This window comes from Maniola hyperantus, chromosome 8 (genome assembly GCF_902806685.2).
Source record: "Maniola hyperantus chromosome 8, iAphHyp1.2, whole genome shotgun sequence".
In the NCBI taxonomy this organism is placed as follows: domain Eukaryota; kingdom Metazoa; phylum Arthropoda; class Insecta; order Lepidoptera; family Nymphalidae; genus Maniola; species Maniola hyperantus.
In genome coordinates, this window is record NC_048543.1 from 4686444 (window position 1) to 4706218 (window position 19775).

General features: G+C 39.4%; 2 protein-coding genes across 4 annotated transcripts in view; one reads left to right on the forward strand and one right to left on the reverse strand.

The window, feature by feature from the left end:
• Positions 1-19775, forward strand: part of LOC117984287 (zinc finger protein draculin-like) — a 321299-nt gene that overhangs the window by 218439 nt on the left and 83085 nt on the right. The gene's annotated exons all lie outside the window — the stretch shown is intronic.
• LOC117984558 (uncharacterized) overlaps positions 6551-19775 on the reverse strand; it is a 68926-nt gene continuing 55701 nt past the window's right edge. For 2 of the 3 annotated variants that reach the window (XM_034971189.2, XM_069500331.1), the window contains exons 6-7: positions 11191-11338; positions 6551-10803 (exon numbers count right to left, since the gene is read on the reverse strand). In XM_034971189.2, the coding sequence (XP_034827080.1) occupies positions 10721-10803; positions 11191-11338 (231 nt within the window). In that variant the 3' untranslated portion in view covers positions 6551-10720. The remainder of the gene's footprint in view (positions 10804-11190; positions 11339-19775) is intronic. The other variant, XR_011237030.1, reaches the window with a different exon arrangement.

A 19775-nucleotide genomic window follows, 5' to 3' on the forward strand; every position in this document is an offset into this window, starting at 1 on the left:
TCGGCCAAAACTTCGACCCGTTTTGGCTGAAACGGAAGTTTTGGACGATGGTGTTTTTTAGGCCGAAGGTGGCTGAACCAGAAATTTCGGTCGGACATTACAGTTTATATTATAAGCTTCTGGCTTCGCGCTTTACATAGACACTCTAGAAGTGCCTTTAACAGGCAATATTAGCCCTTAAATCCTCTTCAACCTAGTTGCCTGGTAGAGATCGCTTCACAGCGATAAGGCCGCTGATTGTATGTTCTTCTTTTACATGTTTCTTTTTGTGTCTTTTTATTTTTTTATTTTTTGGTGTACAATAAAGAATATTAAACAAACAAACAAACAATATTGCGTGGAGTAAGAGTGATCAGTTTTTGTTCTGGGCCACTTATGAGGTAGGTAGGTACTTCGGCTACCAAAAGCATACTTGACAGTTCCATTAAAATGAACCTTTGGAACAAATATTCAAAGCTAATAACTTCACTAGTGGTAGATTGGTGGCCATCTAGACACTTCCAAAAAATATACAAACAACTTTTTTTTTTTAAATAGATGAAAAACATTGAATTGGCAACGATCGAACCTTGGATAATCCAATGTACTCACAAATTATAACGCATATTATATTGTAGGTATGTACACACATAGCTAATTTACGGTTCACATTATTTACCAATTACCATTACAGTGGTTTGGCTAGGTCCTCCTCGCTTGTTCAAATCTATATCAATACACACACCTACTACCTATCTAAAGCCTAGGCAGAAAAATAAAAAATAGATCTAGTATGTGTTAGAACTCAGAAGACGCATAACTTCAATGATTTGTATAAGTAATTTCGAATCCATACTAGTTGCTAACAACTTTGACGCTCATTATTTTAAGCAGTTTTTTACTGTTACGAATCTGTAACTAATCTAAAAAATTAAATTAAAGTTTTCCATATTGTCAAAGGTGTGTGAAGTGTGCCAATTTGCACTGGGCGAGCGTGGTGGATTGTGGCCTAAATCCTACTCATTCTGAGAGGAGTTCTATGCTCAGTAGTGGGCCGATGATGGGTTGATCATAATAGTGATTATGACTTATAGTCACGACCGAAGCCTCCCACCAATCCAAAGCCAATTTAGAAATTTTATATTTCCGAAATATCTCTGCTGGGAATCGAACCCGGAGTCTCTCACTCTATAATACCACAGCGCTCGTCACTGCGTCAAGGAAGCCAAATAGCAAAAGCAACACCCACAAGTCAAGAGCACCCTAGGCAAGCACCTCATAGGCGCCCCTCTATCAGCCATATTAAAAATTTACTAACTGACTTCAAAAGAACGAGGAATGGTCTCATTGCATAGCTGATAGTTGGTGATTATATTTATTCATGTGAACGAGTGAAGAACATCACGTCATGACACTCTGCTATATTAAAGAAGAGGCAGTTTCGGTCACTCCAAAATAATATAACTTTGTAGGGATAATTAGGTAGGCCAGATAATGGAACTCTACATGATCGCGCGCGCCCCTTCGTAACCTCCGCCCCTAGGCACGTGCCTAGTTTGCCTTAGGGATAATCCGCCTCTGCCGATACCCCATACAGATAACAAGTTGTAATGACAACATAATTGCACGGCGCATCGTGAAGAGAAACGACTGTAATGGAGGCGTGAAACCAATCTCATTTCACTGAAACGAATGGATTACTGTAACGAGGCATCGAGTATACACTATACAGTTCTATGCATACTCGAAGTAAATAAAACTGAAGTAAACTTATGGGACACTTGACTCTAATAAAAATGAGCACTTTATAACATCATAATATTTTACAAACGGATCTAGAAATCGAAAAATGATGCTCCACACCCACAGTATTTTTAAAAGACCTATTCAACGATACCCCACACTATAGGGTATACGAGAAAAAAATTCATCTACACTTTACATGCAGGGGAGCTACCTTAAAAAAAATATTTATCACAATTTTATTTCACCACTTTGTCAGCGTGATTAATATTTATACGCATGCCAAATTACAGATCTCTATAGCACTAATAGTCACTGAGATTAACCGAGGACGGACGGACGGACGGACGGACAGACGGACGGACATGGCGAACGGGATACGGAACGGGAATAAACTAGTATTTCCATAATTTTTATACCATTTAAAAATAAACTTGTCAACAATCGTTATTTACTCAACTACATTCGTTTAATTGGCTTCATAATTTGGTACGTAACGACGACATGTAATCGAAACGTCAAACCAAGTATGTTCCGGTAAAATGAAACTGCTCGCTATATTATGTAACATCGCGATTTTTAAAAATATGTTTTTGTTTTTAATAATGTTATTAATTTTCAATAGTAATTAACCCCTATCGGCGGCGTAACATGTTGCTGGTTGAGCTGAAATTTTGGAGAAAATAAACCAGATACAAAGAAAATATACAGAGAATAAATGAAAATATACAGACAATAAAAATTTGAGGTATACACGATTTAAAAAGTTTAAAAAAATACTAATAATTAGCGTGTTGCCAGTGATAGTGATGACAATATGGATCCGAGACGTGGTCGCTAACTATGGGCCTCATAAGAAAGCTCAGAGTCACCGATCAACCGATAGGCGTTACATAGTATTATAAATGCGAAAGTCTGTCTGTCTGTCTGCTAGCTTTTCACGGCCCAACAGTTCAATCGATTTCGATGAAATTTAGTATAGAGTTAGCTTACATCCCATGTACTTCACATAGGCTACTTTTTATCCCGAAAAATTAAAGAGTTCCAACGGGATTTTTAAAAAGCTAAAGTATATCTAGTATTTTATATTTAATAAAAAATGAATTATTTTGAGGCATAATTTTATTCCGGCAGTAGTTAGATAGGTACTTTACGGCTTACGCTTAGCCTATCAACTCTCCGCCATACTAGCAGTATATTCTCGATGAATTAACCGCAATCAATGTTTATGGTTATAGTTGACCCTCGGATATTCTGAATAAGTATATCATAGATAGATAGTGCTTGCTCTGGTTGTAAAAATAATCACGAAGAATTTGTAAGTAATTTATCAAAAAATGCGAATAAAAATCTTTTTTCTGAAAATTCAGGGGAAAAGTAAGTATAACTTTATAAGTAGAACTCTCAGACATGCAGATTTCCTCACAATGTTTTACTTTACCATAAAAGCAAGTGATATTAATTTATTGTTTATTAAAACGTACATAATTTCGAAAAGTTAGAGGTGCGTGCTCGGAATTGACTGGACTCCCGGACCCTAGGTAGGCTTAGTAGTTATTTCTCAAAGGCTTACTATGAGATTTTACTTGTTTTCTCAGCCCTAGGCGATTGGAACCGTCGTGGCTTTAGTTTCAAGTTTACGTAATTGATTATCACCACTACATCATATCCTTACAATTCCAACTTCTGACGATCAAAAAGTGTACAAACTCGAATAAATTCTTTGATTATGATCCCACAGGTGTTTTTCTACAAAGCCACCCAAGTGAAGTCGGGCCGGGTCAGCTAGGTATATAAAGGGAAAAAAAGGTGACTGACTGACTGATTTATCAACGCACAGCTCAATCTACTGGACGGATCGGGCTGAAATTCGGCATGCAGATAGCTATTGTGACGTAGACATCCGCTAAGAAAGGATTTTTGAGAATTCAACACATAAGGGGGTGAAATAGGGGTTTGAAATTTGTGTAGTCCACGCGGATGAAGTCGCGAGCTTAAGCTAGTGTAGGATAAAGTTCACCATTGCTGCTACAATTTCCTTCAGTGAACATTAAAGCCCGAAGCTAACATTCGTCTTGTTAAATCAGAGGAAATTCCATCTTTGCTAAGCCGTTAGCCGCAGGTGCCGTTTATTGCCAAAGTTTTACATGTCTCAAGAATTTCGATAAGACACCTGGCTGGATACCTGGCATCCGAGATATGTCATATTACTAGAGCTTGCAATGCCACGCAAAATGTACCTACAGTACGTAGAAGAAAGTAATGTACATCGACCTTTAGAAGAAGATAGCAGACTTGTAGAGCATTGTTTCTGTCGTTGAGACTGTCAAAACGTCATATAGGTATGAGTGACAGAGACAACGCTCTACAAAGCCGAAATGTCATTCTAAAGGTACTGTCATACTGTACCTTAAACTGATTGGTATACACTGTTCTCTATACTTAATAATATACAGAGCTTAGAACACAGTGTAAATTAGTTAAGTACAAACAGTGAGATGTTTTGGTGTAATAACAACATTTGATGAGCTTTTGATGTTTACGGATGAGATGGATTTAGGTATAAGTAGAAGTTCCTCTTCAATATGTTGTCAAAAGTGGGATGAGGTTTTTAGCCGGTAGGAGCCCTACACCGCGCAGCGCGCTTCTCCTTGGCTGATCCATGATGGGTTTTTTAAAGACAAAAACCTGGTTAAGTGCATGTCGGACTTGCTGACTTGACGACTAGGTTTGACGATCTCTCTGGTGCAGTGGTGAGTGCTGTTGTCTTATCAGCGGGAGGTCCCGGGTTTGATTCCCGGCAGGGGAAATTTGGGATTTTTATAGTTTCTAAATTTTCTCTGGTCTGGTCTGGCGGGACACTTCGGCCGTGGCTAGTTACCACCCTACCAGCAAAAGCCATGCAAAACCGCAAATTTAGCATTCTGGTTAGCCCGCTTCCATCTTAGACTGCATCATCACTTACCACCCGGTGAGATTGCAGTTGCATTGCTAGCTTGTATTGGAATAAAAATAAAAATTTAAAAATACTACGAAGGGTTCCGTACCATCGTACAAGAGTATGTAGGTACTTTTTCAGGACATCAGGTTGTTAGGTTTATGAAATGTAGATCCATACATTTCACATTTCAGAAGTGGTTTAATTTTTTAACCGACTTCAAAAAAAGGAGGAGGTTCTCAATTCGTCGGAATCTTTTTTTTTTTTTTTTTTTTTTTTTTTTTTTTATGTATGTTCCCCGATTACTCAAAAACGCCTGGACCGATTTTGAAAATTCTTTTTTTGTTTGAAAGGGTATACTTCAAAGTTGGTCCCATTTCAATTTGGTGAAGATCTGATGAACATCTTCGAAGATAGATACTGGAACTCCTCAACGGATAAGAGTAAATTGCTCGCGATCAGTGTAATAGCTTAGTAAACAGTAGATTTTTAACCAGTCATAGCATAATTCCATGGGGCCACTAAAAATTGTGAAATAAAAAAATTTTACAAAAAAAATAAAAACCGACTTCGTTACATAAACACTAAAAATTGAAAAATAATTTAATTTATTACCGAATATATTATGTATACAAGAGTTAATATAGTTCCATAATAATATTTTTTAGGGTCGGTGCCAATGAGGTGCCATTGTGGAGTCCCATAAAAATATGAAGTCTAGACGATTCGCGCAGCTAAAGCTAATTGGCACCGGCACCAAAAAGTATTATTATGGAACTATATTAACTCTTGTATACATAATATATTCGGTAATAAATTAAATTATTTTTCAATTTTTAGTGTTTATGTAACGAAGTCGGTTTTTATTTTTTTTGTAAAAAATTTAATTTACATCGTACTTTGTACGTAGCTCGTAGGTACCAAAATTACGTCAACCATGCTTACCTTGCTCTGCAAGATATCTCGTTATATGTATACTTAATATTTAATAATATTTGCACCCTCGTCCGTCACCCCGAGGCTCTACATAATCTAATAAAGGTAATGTACTACCTTATATACCAAAAGGCTAGAAAGGTCAGATAGCCAATTGTGTGTGACGAAAAAAGGTTGCGAAGACAATATGGGATAAATAAATTGTCGATACTGAAGAAATAAAAGCTATGAATAATGACAGAAAGATCTGATCACTTGACTAGATAGATAGGTAGGTAGGTATAGTACGCGACAGGTCGAGATGGCGATCGGGGTATGAGGCGGGGAGACGCTCCGCACACCCACACGTCACCCGTACCGGGTTAGCGCGGGGGCTATGCGGGTGTGCGGGGCGTCCCCACCCCAATTGCCATCTGCACCTGTCGCGTACTATAGGCATACAGTTGCTCTTACTCCATTGAGTTTATTTCGATGTACGATAGTAAGAATATATTTAACTCTATTTATAACAATAACAACGCCGGCCCACTACTGAGCACCGTTCTCTTCTCAGAATGAGGAGGATTTGGCCATAGTCCACCACGCTAGTTTTTAGTAGCTTAGTTATTAGACTCCACACACCTTTGAGAAGATTAATGGAGAACTCTCAAGCGTGCACGTTTCCACACGATGTTTTCCTTCACTGTTAAAGCAAGAGATATTTAATTGCTAAGAGGTGGGTGCCCGTATTCGACACCTCGACCCCTAGAATAGAAGGCCAAACGTCTTAAGCACCAGGCCATCCCCGCTTATTCTAATAATAAATATAGATACCTACGTTTCAAAAGTTTCAAGGAAGCTGTCTTCCTTCGTAGACGTGTTTCATGTTTAGGTAAATTGCTACAGAAAAAAAAAACCACGTTTGTAAATACAACATTTTATTTTATTTATATTTACATAATATATATTATTATAACTCTCCATGGTTTATATTTTATACAACAGGGTCTTATGCAGATAAATCATAAACTTATTACAGTTACATTATACTATAAATTAAAGTAGGTATTCTTTTAGGATCGACGAAAAATACATATAAAGTAAAAACTAAAACGAGTATTATAGGTTTATGCCTAAAACTCTCAACATTTTCAATAAAACAATAAGGCATACTAAAAATTCAAATGTGCCTTTTAATAAATAATTAAAAAAGAACAATAATATTATTTACAGTTTTTTTTTGATCGCTCGCAGCCTACATTCATAATCATACAGTCGCTTCGGAATTTAAGATCATCGCATTACCTATTAAAAAATCATGATCAGAAAAAGGCGAACGCAACGTATTTGTAAAAGTAGGTATTTCTTTACATTTAGTTTTGTGACCTCTTTTGTCACACATGTGTTCAGTATCTATTCATCTTGTGACAAAATATATGAATGTTTCTCTTTTGTCACAAATATAAATACATGTTAAATTTTAAAAATGACCCAGCGCTAATTAAAATTGTATGATAAGACATGCATAGAAAGTCACATAATATGCAATACTTAAGATGCAAGTAGAATAACTGTTTTCTTTTTATTGTAAAAAAGAAAAAAATGAGTGCAAAAGACTTAGATACAAGTTATCACTTTTAGTGATATAGGTAGGTACACAAATCGACAAAAGGTCAATTTCATGTTTTACCTATATATAGTACCTACTATTAATTCCCTTACTACTTATTTACAGCATAAATGCAAAATGTGAAACGTTGGAGGAACACAAACTATACAAAACTAAAAGCGTATTTTGGAGACACTAAAAGCATATTATTTGTGACCTTCGTTGGACGCTGTGGGGGCAATGTCATTTGGTCACATCGGGTAGATTGAAAAAAATACTAATACTGACGTCAGCTGTAAAGGTTGACGCTGTAATCTCTACTCACTCATTTTTACGGCTCACTTTATTCGAATTCTCAGTAGGTTCACTCTTCGGGCAATCCCGCAGGTAGCATGTGCGATCGCCTTTAACCAATTTCAGCCAATAAAAATCAGACTACACTTTGAACTTTTTTACAAATTAACAATACGAAGATCAAAAGTCTGGAGTCTGCGGCATCAAATATTATATTTTTTATATTCAAATCAAAATATTATCCCAAAACAACTTTGTTATTTGTACATATCAAAAATGGCCGGCTGAAGCATGATGATCTATACTACACTCGTTAAAATGTTAAAAATGTAGAGCAAGTAAAACGACTCATTTAAATTTTAATGCAGAACATCAAAAAGCGACCGCTTTTAGTTGAGCTTTCTAAACAAGAGTTTGCTTAAAGCAGAGAGACTAGAGTCTCTCAGTCAAGATTTAATAAAAATTGCATACATAGGTCCAGTTACATGACAGACGGTTTTTTTATTAAGTATTTATAGACTAGCGCTTGGCTGCGATCAGACCTGCTGGCAAGTAATGATGCAGCCTATGATGGAGACTGTTTTTGACTTGACGGTGCCTATACAGGATGCCCAGAACGCTAGCAAAAACTTTTGTAATACTACCTAAACACAATCCAATACCAATAGCTGTTTGCCTCATTTTGTAGTTTTAGTGATTTAGTATGGTTCAAACCCGCAATGTATAGCGTGCAAAACTCGGGTCAATGCCCCACGCGACATTGACTCCGAGTGGCCTACTGACGTAACTTTCGTTGACCTCTAGCGTCAATCAGATGTTTTAATAATTGCAATATATCGTGCACAAAATAGGATTATTTAAAAAAAAAAATTATATATCAGTAATCATCAGTACTATCACCCGTCTTCGTTTTTGTCAGTGTTCTGGTTACACCCTGTATCAAAAGTGGAAGAGAAAACTGATGCCGGAAGGGCGTTCCATATCCTAGCAGTTTGAATAAAAAAGGAGTAGCAAACCGCTCCGTAAGTGTACGTACATACAATTTCCAAAACGTACGGGTGCAGACTTTTTACGTTAAGTTTTTATGTTACGAAGCCTATGATGTTACGCACCCTTAAATTTTGACCATCAATAAAATAATGAATGTGTTGCACTTGTCAGCCTTCATACCTCTGAGATTAAAGTTAAAGGTAATGTTTTGGTTTAACTGTTAACATAAGGGTACTATGTCTACTATATTGACGTGACCTGTATGTATAATTGTATAATTGCTTTTATTGACGGTCTTTAGCGGTAGCCGCAACGTAACATTAACCGCTTGTCATGTAACTAAACCTAGGGTAAGTTTAAGCAAATTAATGATTTTGAACTTTTTTCGTGGATATATCACACAATTGATTTTAAAAAAATCCTCGTTTCAAAATAGATTAGGTACTTACTGCGTAATAATAAATGCATTCAGATATTAATTACAATGGCATTCGTATTGTTATCATACATAGAGCACATTAACATATTTTAGACTAGATAAGTGTCGTGAGACACGGATATAATATCTCTCCACTCCATACTCCACATTTCGTTTAGTTTAGGACTAGGTATGGCAAACGCGTTACTTTAAGCAACAACGCTTTTTGGAAACTGAAGAAGCTGCAATTGAATTTTTACCTCCGCATTTGAATCACCAGTCGCAAAGATTTAGTAAAGAGCTAGAATACTATGATTAAACACAAAAGTCGTCTAATAAACGCAATGCAGCATCAAAGCAGTCCCAAAATCGTTGATCGCCGATTCAGAAAGTATCGTGTGTGCGTCAGCCCCAGTCGATAGAGGCCCAAACGTTATTGGACTAACAAAGCAAAATAAACATTCTGGGATAAACACGTGTATTCCATTTGATGAAATACATAAATTCGGGTTGGCACAACTACAAAGTATCAACAATACAATATAGAGAAGAATTTATTAGTCGTAAAGACATCAGGATCCTTGGTTTAGGATATTACAACGTACAGTATTATCTAATAACTACTAACTGACCATTATACTGTGATTTAGAATATGATCAAATTAATAAAATCCATTGACATAAACAGTTAAACTCGTTGAAAAAGTGAATCAACTTTCAGTTCACAGGCAAACTTTAAATGGTGGTCATTAAACTTTTTATTTGATCAAACATCCTGATAGAAGGTACTTACCTAATTCAATTTTTGTTAGGACTTTAGTGGAAATCGACGAAACGAAGCAGAAATAATATGGTCGAGAATAATGCTGAGGGCTTCAAAATACGGAATATATTATACGGAAAAATGCCATTTCTCGTTTTTTTGCTGCAATAGATAGGTAGAACATAACAAGCTCCATAACATCAATAATATTTACCTAAAGAGAGACATTTTCCAAATATCAGTCATAATAATATCAGCTTCATTGATTTTATTCACATTTTTGTCCCTCCTGTAAATATCTACACTTTTTTAGTATCGTAAACTATCGTGAGTGATTTCCATTATATTTATCTCACACCCGGCTTTACTCACGACGTTAGCCTGATTAGTTTCGGTTCTAGACATAACTCGGGTGCGACCAATGACATTCTAAGAATGTCATTGGGTGCGACGCACTACATACGTTTTGACAAGGTTTCATGAGAAAATTCTTAATTTGTTTTTATTTTCTTCGTTTCCTTCTAATTCAAACTTCCTTAGACCCAGCAATACAAAAGGGGTAAGTCTACTGTTACAGAATACAGAAATGTATTCAGGTGATCTGCTCGTTTGCTTGCTATGTATTTTTTTTATTCTGATATAAGTTCGCCCTTGACTGAGGTCTCACCTGGTGGTAAGTGATGATGCAGTCTAAGATGGAAACGGGCTAAATTATGGAAAGGGGAATGACAGTTTCATTAAACCCGTACCCTTGTTCGGTTTCTACACGGCGGTACCGGAAAGCTAATTCACTTTGCGGCAGGTTTATGCTGGTAGGGTGGTAACTAGCCACGGCCGAAGCCTGCCATCAGACCAGACCTGAAACAATTTAGAAATTATAAATTCCTAAAGTGCCCCTACCGAGAATCGAACCTGGGATCTCCCACTTATAAAACCACAGCACTCACCAGTGCACCAGCAAAGCCGTCAAAACGAATGAAAAATGATCACATTCTGTCACGGAAGTTTATCCATCACTTTATTATGGTCAGGTAGTAAGTGCCTATCTAGATTCTAGAGGTTCAATTCAATTTACCTAACTATATAATATGCTGAAATTAATAACATAAGCCTTATAAAACCCCTTGATACACTGTGTCCAAATCTCGGTGCACCTGGAACAAAAAAATTGATTCTTAAGATTTTTAAAAACTTGACTTTCTAAAAAAAATTGTTTTAACCTAAAGCAAATCAAAAAAAAGTTCTTATTTCATTAGGTAGGTGAAAGGTCAGTGATATGCCAGAATCTTAAAAAGAATAACGGCCAAGAGTACACTGACGAAGATAAGCAAAGCACCTGTTTTGTCCTTTAAAACAAAATTAATGTATACAACTCAGGTAGGTAGGTAGGTATAGGTTATAGTATTATTTCAGAAGTACTTGTAAAAGTTTATTTGAATAAAAATATTTCGATTCACTCCTTGTAACTTGTATGTTGGCTTAATAACGACAGTTGATAGGTTTTCAGTCCGTAGAAGTAAAATAAAACGAGTACAACTCACTGTTATCCGAAACGCGATGTATAGGAAACACGATAGCCTCACGTGTCTTCGGAAGCGGTGCTATCGTCGTGCGGATGATTCGCTCCTCGTCCGCGACCTGCTCGTGACTCCGGAAGTAAATAGAGTAGATAAACGCCGAGCATCGGATCTGTACAGAAAGAGAAATATTTTTTAATGAGCAGGAATATACAGAAGGATCTAAGAACCCGCTGCGTTACATATTGTAACGTAGTGGAAGGCGCCTGGGCCTCAGCGCGTCTTCACTACCTACATTAAAATAGGGTTCGAACCTATATTCGAGGTTTTCCCTACTTTGTGGGGAGATTAGAAATTAAACATTGGTAACACGGACAATAACTATGTTTTATTCCCTTAACAACTAACGTACATATTCTATCCTTATCTGCTACCGCACCGGCTCTGAGGGAGCCGGGGAGATTTTCCCCTGGCAGCGGGCAACACTGCCAGGTTTGATGCGCGAGCTGTCAGCCGCCGTCGGCTGCTTACGCGGTACGCGGGGAGTGCGCGGAAGGCACCTACGAGGGGACGAGGGGGGAGTGGCGGACGGTGATGCTACGCAAGCCTGGCTTCTGAAGCCGAGGTATGACTAGCACCCCCAGTGCCCACGAGAACTGTCTGGTATCGACCCACGATTAAGATCAGGCCGAGCGCCCCAGACAGTCACGAGTGGACTGCCTGTCCGTGGACGGGCTCAGCTATTTATAGCCGGCTGCAGGCAGGCAAGCCGGCGCGGTGACGGTGGTGTGCTAGGCGCGCGCGGGGCGTACGCGCGGCGCGGGTAGCGGGGCAGTGAAGCTTCTCGAAGTTTCTCGCAGCGATGACGCGCGGCCCGTCCCGTTGGCCGCCTCGTTACGTCATCGTTGCATCCCCCGTCCACCTCTGGAGATTTTTACCTGTAAAAATCACTTGGTTATCTCTCTGTTTGTAATCCGTTTTTACCCTATCCCCGTATCCTATTGTTTTCTTTTTGGTCTGTTCTCGTTGTTCCCCCTTTCTTTCGTTATTTTTGTTACCTTACCAATTTAGTTTTCCTTTGTACTGCGGGAGGCGGACCAGGCCCCTCCAGTGGTTCCCCATGCGTTTCCGCCCTCGGCGCCTCTTTTTACGTTTTTTTTTGCTTGCCTCGGCGTCCTCCACCTCGGCGACGAACGCCTGGTACTCTCCATTTTCTGTGTGGTAGTCTATCTCCAGGCAGTCGCCGCCGTCGGATGGTCCCGGCGCGGGGCTGTCTCCATCTCGCCTTTCTGTACCCCGTGGGTATAACCGGATGATTTGGGAGCCGGGTCCCTCCACCTTCACCCCTGGGTTATATCCCACTCTTTTCCCTTTCCAGGTCCCGATTACTACTTCGTTCTTCAGTATTTGCGCCATGATTCACGGCTCCGACACGAACACGGATGACCACGTATGCGTGACTGATAATTCGTTTCACTTTTCTTGTTACCTCCTTTCCTCGTGGGTAGGTCCCAAAAAGAATAAAATTCTGTTTGACGCTTCTATGTGGTTCTAGAATTTTCCTTACCAGATTGTGGTTCCTTTTTTTTTTTTTTTTTTTTTTTTTTTTTCTCTTGTGGGTAGGTTAAGAAAAAAATATTTATTTTATGTGACGTTTCTATTTACTCTGTATGCCGTCCTAGATTTTCTACTACTAGATATTAACTTTTTTTTTTTTTTGTGTATTTGCCATCGACTCATTACCCCTAGAAGTTGTATTCTTCATAATGCCATAGATCTAATACTTCTAGATTGTGTTTTTGCTTGTATGATGCCGTGGATATACTACCGATAGAAGCGGTATTATTTATGGTGCCATGGATATGTTACGACTAGATTGCGTTTTCGCGTCTAATGTTGTGCCATGGATATATTACCGACAGAAGTTGCGTTATTTATTGTACCCTGGTAATTTTTTTTTCGTTGTTACATGTAGTACCTCTTTAAGTCTTTGACGTGTGCCGTACATATTTTGTTTCCTTCTAGTGCTTTAATTAGAAATATTACTGGTGATTTTTGCTGTACTACTTTATATGGGCCTGCGAATTTCGGGGCTAGTTTCGCGCAGAATTGTTTGCTGGCGTTTGATAACGGGAATTCCCTCTTAAGCACGAGTTCTCCTACACTCGGTTTCCAGTTTTGCCTGTTTCTGTCGTAATAATATTTTTGCTGAACGGAAGCTCGGTTTTGATTATTTTTGACTATTTCATGGATTTCTGCTAAATTTTCCCTTTCTTTTAGTGCTGGTGTTGGTAATTCGTTCTCGTCATGGATATTTCTCAGTTCCCTTCCAAACAGTAAGAACGCTGGTGTGTATTTTGTTGCCTCTTGTACTGATGTATTCAGTGCGAAATTGAATTCAGTCAAGTGTTCGTCCCATTTTTTATGGTTTTTCTCTATATACGCAGCTATCATTGTCTCTAGTGTTTTGTTTACTCGTTCTGTTGGGTTGCATTGAGGTGTGTATGGTGCCGTTAGTCTCTGTTCTATGCCGTATTTCGCTAGTGTCTCTTTAAAGTGTTTGCTTGTAAATATTTTCGCGTTGTCACTCAACAGTGTTTTGATTCCGCCGTGTCTCATGAGGATGCATTCTTTTAGTGCATTTGCAACTGTTTTCGATGTTGCGGTCCGTAATGGTTTTATTTCCGACCATTTTGTGAATTTATCATGGAAGACTATTATCCACTGGAATCCTTTGGTGGATCTAGGCAGTGGTCCTATGAGGTCAGTCGTTACTACTTCCCAGGGTTCTCCTGCGTTCTTGATGTGCATTAGTCCTGGTTTTTTTTCCTGTGAGGTTTTATGTTTTTGACAGATCTGGCATTTGTTTATGTATGTGGCTACGTCTCTGAACGATCCTGGCCAGTAGTATCGTTGTGCTACCTTATTAAATGTCTTGTATATTCCTAGGTGTCCTGCATTTGGCTCATCGTGATTTTGTGCTAGGACTCTGTGTTTATCTGTGTTTTTTACGCATAGCTTCCATTCTGTCGCTGGGTCTAATTTTCCCCCATATTTTGGGTTGCTTATTCTCCTGTAGAGTTTTCCTTCTTCAATCCGGTAGTCTGGGTCTGTTTCGGGATTGTTCTTTATTTTGCTGAATTTTTGTGTGTACCAGTCTCTGTCTTCGATCGTTGTTGCACAAACTGGGTTCCTTGACAGTTCGTCGGCTATTACGTTTTGTTTCCCCGGTCTGTACACTATATCAAAGTTATACTGTTGTAGCTCCAATGCCCATCTTGCTAACCTGCCTGATGGATTTTTCAGGGTGTTTAACCACCTAAGAGCTTGGTGATCTGTTATCACCGTGAAGTGGTATCCTTCTAGGAACGGTCTCATTTTCCTTATTCCCCATATAACTGCGAGGCATTCCTTTTCTGTAGTTGTATATCTGGTTTCCGGTGGTTGTAATGTTCGGCTCGCGTACATTACTATCTTATGTTCTCCTTCGTTTTCTTGCATAAGTACTGCTCCCAGGCCTGTGTCGCTCGCGTCTGTCTGTAGTACGAATGGTTTGGAAAAGTCTGCTCGTGTCAGTATTGGATTTTCCATTAATAAGGTTTTTATTCTCTCGAATTGTTTTTGCTGTTCTTCTCCCCAATCGAATTTTGTGTCTTTCTTTAATAATTTTACCAACGGTGCTGTCAACTCTGCATATTTCGGTATGAACTTCCTATACCATGAAGTCATTCCGATGAATCGTCTGACGTCTTTGGTGTTACTAGGGGCTTTTAGTTCCTTAATTGCCTGGATTTTTCCCTCGTTCATTTTTAGTCCTTCTTTTGTAACTATGTGACCCAGATATTCTACTTGGTGTTTGCAGAACTCGCATTTTTCTTTATTAATTCTTAGGCCTGCTTCTCGAATTCTTCGGAATATTTCCTTTACGTGTAATATGTGCTCTTCGAACGTCTTACTACATACTATTATGTCGTCTAAGTACACATATGCGTTTGGTTCTAGTTCTGGGCCTATTACCCTGTCTAGTAGTCTTTGAAATGTTGCGCCGCTCGAGTGTAGTCCAAAAGGCATTACTTTGAATTGGAATAGTCCTTTTCCCGGGACTGTGAATGCTGTGAGTGGTTTGCTCGCGTCGTCTAGTTTGACGTTCCAATACCCGTTCTTTAGGTCGAATTTGGAGAAGTATTTTCCCTTGTTCAATTTCTCAAGTGTATTATCTATCTGGGGTAGTGGGTACGCGTCTTTTTCCGTGATTTCGTTCAGTTTTCTGAAGTCTATACAAAATCGATATTCGCCGTTGTCTTTCTTTGCCATGACTATCGGTGAACTGTATGGACTGTCTGATCTTTCTATGATTCCTTCTGCTAACATTTTGTTCACGTGTTCGTTTATTTTCTCTTGCATTTTCGGATTTCTCGGATAGTATTTTTGTTTAATGGGTTCTTTGTGTTTTAATTTTATTTTATGTTTTATCCAGTTGTTTCCTTTTGGGCTTTTATCGGCCTTTTCAAATTCTTCTTGTAATACGTTTTGTAGTTCTTTGTATTGTTTTGTTGTTAGGTTTGTCTCTGTGTCGACCTTGGTTTCTGTTTTTTCTATGTTTGTTTGTTCGCATGTTGTCTCGGTCCAGTTTATTGCGAGTCCTAGTCTGGATAGGAGGTCCATGCCTATGATCATTACCGTCGTCGATGGTAGGTAGATTACTTGGTGTGTTATGGGCCGTCCTTTTATGTCTATTTCCACGTTTACAGCTGCTTTTGTTTCTATTTTTGATCCATCTGCCAATTTGATTGTGTGTGTTTTATTTATTGTTCCTTTTACCCTGTCTTTGATGGTGTCCATTATTTCTTTGTTGATGTATGAGTTAGTTGAGCCCGTGTCTATCAATGCTCTGAAAGGTTTTCCGTATATTTTCACGTCTATGAATATTCTATTGTCCTTCTTGTCTTTGGTTTTTGTTGTGTAATTTTCTGTTTTTCCTTTTTCTTTTGCATTGCAACAATCTCGGGTCAGTTTTCCTAGCAGTCCACATCGGGTGCAGAAGATCACTTGCTTCGCTTGGCATTCTCGCCTTGTGTGGTTACTTCTTCCGCACTTGTAGCAGCATGTCTCTGGATCGTAGTTAGCATGGATTTTTTTTCCTTCTGTCTTGTGTTCCTCCGGTCCTTGGTATGTCGTATAATTGTTGGTATTTCCTGCTCGATTTTCTCTTCTTGTGTATCCGGATCTTCTATATGTGTCCCTGTATCGGTCTACATTTATTCTCTCGTAATCCCCTGTCAGTTGTATTAGTTCCGCCATTGTATTGAAGTCCTTCCTCTTTATGTAGTATTGGTAGTTTGGTTTCATGTTGTCATAAATCCTTTCTAACTGTTCGGTTGGAGTTAATTTCCCGTACCTCCGTATCAGTGTTTGTATCTCGGTTAGGTAGTTTACGAATTTTTCTTGCATTCGTTGTCTTCTGTTGATGATTGTTTCTAATAGATTCCTTTCATAATTACTTGGGTAATAGTAAAGTTTGAAGGCGTTTGTGAAGTCGTCCCAGTTTTCCCAATGTTGTTTATTATTTCGGTACCACTGTGATGCTTTTCCGTGAAGACATCTCGGTATTACTTGTACTATTTTGTTTTTATTGACCCCTAGGGTCTCGGCCAGTTCTTCCACTCTTTCTAGGAATTCTACGGCGTCCCCTGTCGTGTCAAATTGTATTTTCCATCGAGATATTGCTTTGTCGAATTCTTTTATTTCGCTTTCGCTCGACATGTTACTCTCTTGAGATGTTTCGTCCTCGGTCTTGATTATCTGTGACAACTGTTTGCGTAGTTCCTCTACTGTACTTGTGGTTGGGACTTCGATATTCCTGGTTTCTAATTCTTCGGTCAGTTCTTGTTTGTTAAGTTTGTATATCCAAGCTGTGGGCATGTTTTTGTTCTTGTTCGTTTGTTAGTAATTACTATCTACTTTATTTATACTATCTTGGGTTTTATTGTATTTTCTTACTCGGCTTACTAAGTACTATATCTTGTTAAAAAAAAAATCTTCTTCCTAGCTATCTGTTTAACTTATTTCTACTATTTTAGAGTTTATTCTACTGTCTACGTTTCTTCTATGTTTCCAATTCGCGGACTGTATTATTTATTTTTATTTATTAGCGCCTACGCGCTGCTAACGGTTTGCCTTTGGGGCGCTCCCGGTCCCTAATTCTTCCCCTCTGAATTTTCGAGCGCTTTTGTTTATCTCGACGGGATGTCTATCCTTTTTCTTTAAGAATAGGTATCCTGTGTGCGGGTATCAATTTCCTATTCGCGTGGTTACTTTATTTTTAATACTCCCGGCCGGATATTTACCCTTATGACCAACCCTGAACAACCGGTGAAGCTAGTCGTCCCCTTCGGGGCGGCTAGTGTCTCCAGTGTCTGTAGGTTCCCACTCAGTATCGGCACCACGATAACGATCAGGCCGAGCTTCCTGAGTGGTCACTAGCTGACTTTGTTGACAGGGTTTTTTCCAGCGTCCACAGGTACCACCTGGTGTCGGCCCACGATTAAGATCAGGCCGAGCTCCCCAGATAGTCGCGAGTGGACCACTTGGAGGGTTTATATCCGTTTCTAAGTAGTGCCACGAAAAATCTACGGTATTTAAGCGTGCTATGCTTTCTAGATGGTTCGCCCTATACCGGTGACACCACTGCGTACGTTCAGTGCGTGCCTATTTATTTTATACGGGTTACAGACGTGGCGCGATCTAGCTTTCCGCGTCGCGAAACCCCAAACGGATGGGTTTTTTGGTTGGGCGCCAAATGTAACGTAGTGGAAGGCGCCTGGGCCTCAGCGCGTCTTCACTACCTACATTAAAATAGGGTTCGAACCTATATTCGAGGTTTTCCCTACTTTGTGGGGAGATTAGAAATTAAACATTGGTAACACGGACAATAACTATGTTTTATTCCCTTAACAACTAACGTACATATTCTATCCTTATCTGCTACCGCACCGGCTCTGAGGGAGCCGGGGAGATTTTCCCCTGGCAGCGGGCAACACTGCCAGGTTTGATGCGCGAGCTGTCAGCCGCCGTCGGCTGCTTACGCGGTACGCGGGGAGTGCGCGGAAGGCACCTACGAGGGGACGAGGGGGGAGTGGCGGACGGTGATGCTACGCAAGCCTGGCTTCTGAAGCCGAGGTATGACTAGCACCCCCAGTGCCCACGAGAACTGTCTGGTATCGACCCACGATTAAGATCAGGCCGAGCGCCCCAGACAGTCACGAGTGGACTGCCTGTCCGTGGACGGGCTCAGCTATTTATAGCCGGCTGCAGGCAGGCAAGCCGGCGCGGTGACGGTGGTGTGCTAGGCGCGCGCGGGGCGTACGCGCGGCGCGGGTAGCGGGGCAGTGAAGCTTCTCGAAGTTTCTCGCAGCGATGACGCGCGGCCCGTCCCGTTGGCCGCCTCGTTACGTCATCGTTGCAATATTAATGTAGAGATCTCATGTAGAAATAAGTGCTTTTGTGTCCACTTCTTATCTTTTTATTTTTACTGCTACAAATATTTGGTACGAATTATTAAAAACAACAAATTCCCACCATTGTGTGCATAGTGGCCACAACGGAGACTAATGAGGAATAGGACGCTCTGAGAGTTCAGTCACAAACATAGGAGAGTACCATACCATAACAGCACATCCCTACCACGTTACTACGAGTTAAGATGGTACCCGGGAAAACGATGCTTAGGATAGTAGGTATTTCAGGACCGATTTTTATTAAATTTTAATTATTGATACAGCACTATAGACTCGTATGCTTCTTTTTTGTTAACTGATAATCCCGCACTTGCACACTTTTAAAAAATATACATGCCGGTTTGCCAGTAATTGGGTGTACCTACACGCAAATTGTATATTTTCTCTGTGCATGGTATTTTTATTTTATGTGTGTACTAGTTTATGCTCGCGACTTCGTCCACGTGGACAACACAAATTTCAAACCCCTATTTCACCACCTTAGGGGTTGAATTTTCAAAAATCCTTTCTTAGCGGATGCCTTCGTCATAATAGCTATCTGCATGCCAAGTTTTATCAAGATCCGTCCAGTAGTTTGAGCTGTGCGTTGATAAATCAGTCAGTCAGTCAGTCAGCCACCTTTTCCTTTTATATATTTAGAAGATTATCTGTTGGCAAACCAATAAAATTAAAATTCAAAATTAAATATGAATCAGTCATAAACTTAACAAGTTACCATAGGTAAATAGGTAGGTACTTCAACTAAGTCTACTGTGTACTACTGCTAACTTTCTAACTGATCCATATTTAATCAAAATCAATACTGAATTAATATAATATCTTAAATCCAAATCCGAATATATCCAAATTTCCGCAAGCGTATTTATTTGCTTTGCTTTTCCTCGAAACTACGTAATATTGGGTATGATCAATATTAGTAACTGCTTATATCCCTCACTACTAATACTGTGTACATCAACAAAACTACTCACTAATGGATTTTCATCTAAAGGGTCTATTCAGATGGACGATACGGTCTATCAGTTTTGATGACATGGACGAAACACACCAAAATGTCGCCATGCATGCGTTTGACGATAGTATCGCTGCAGC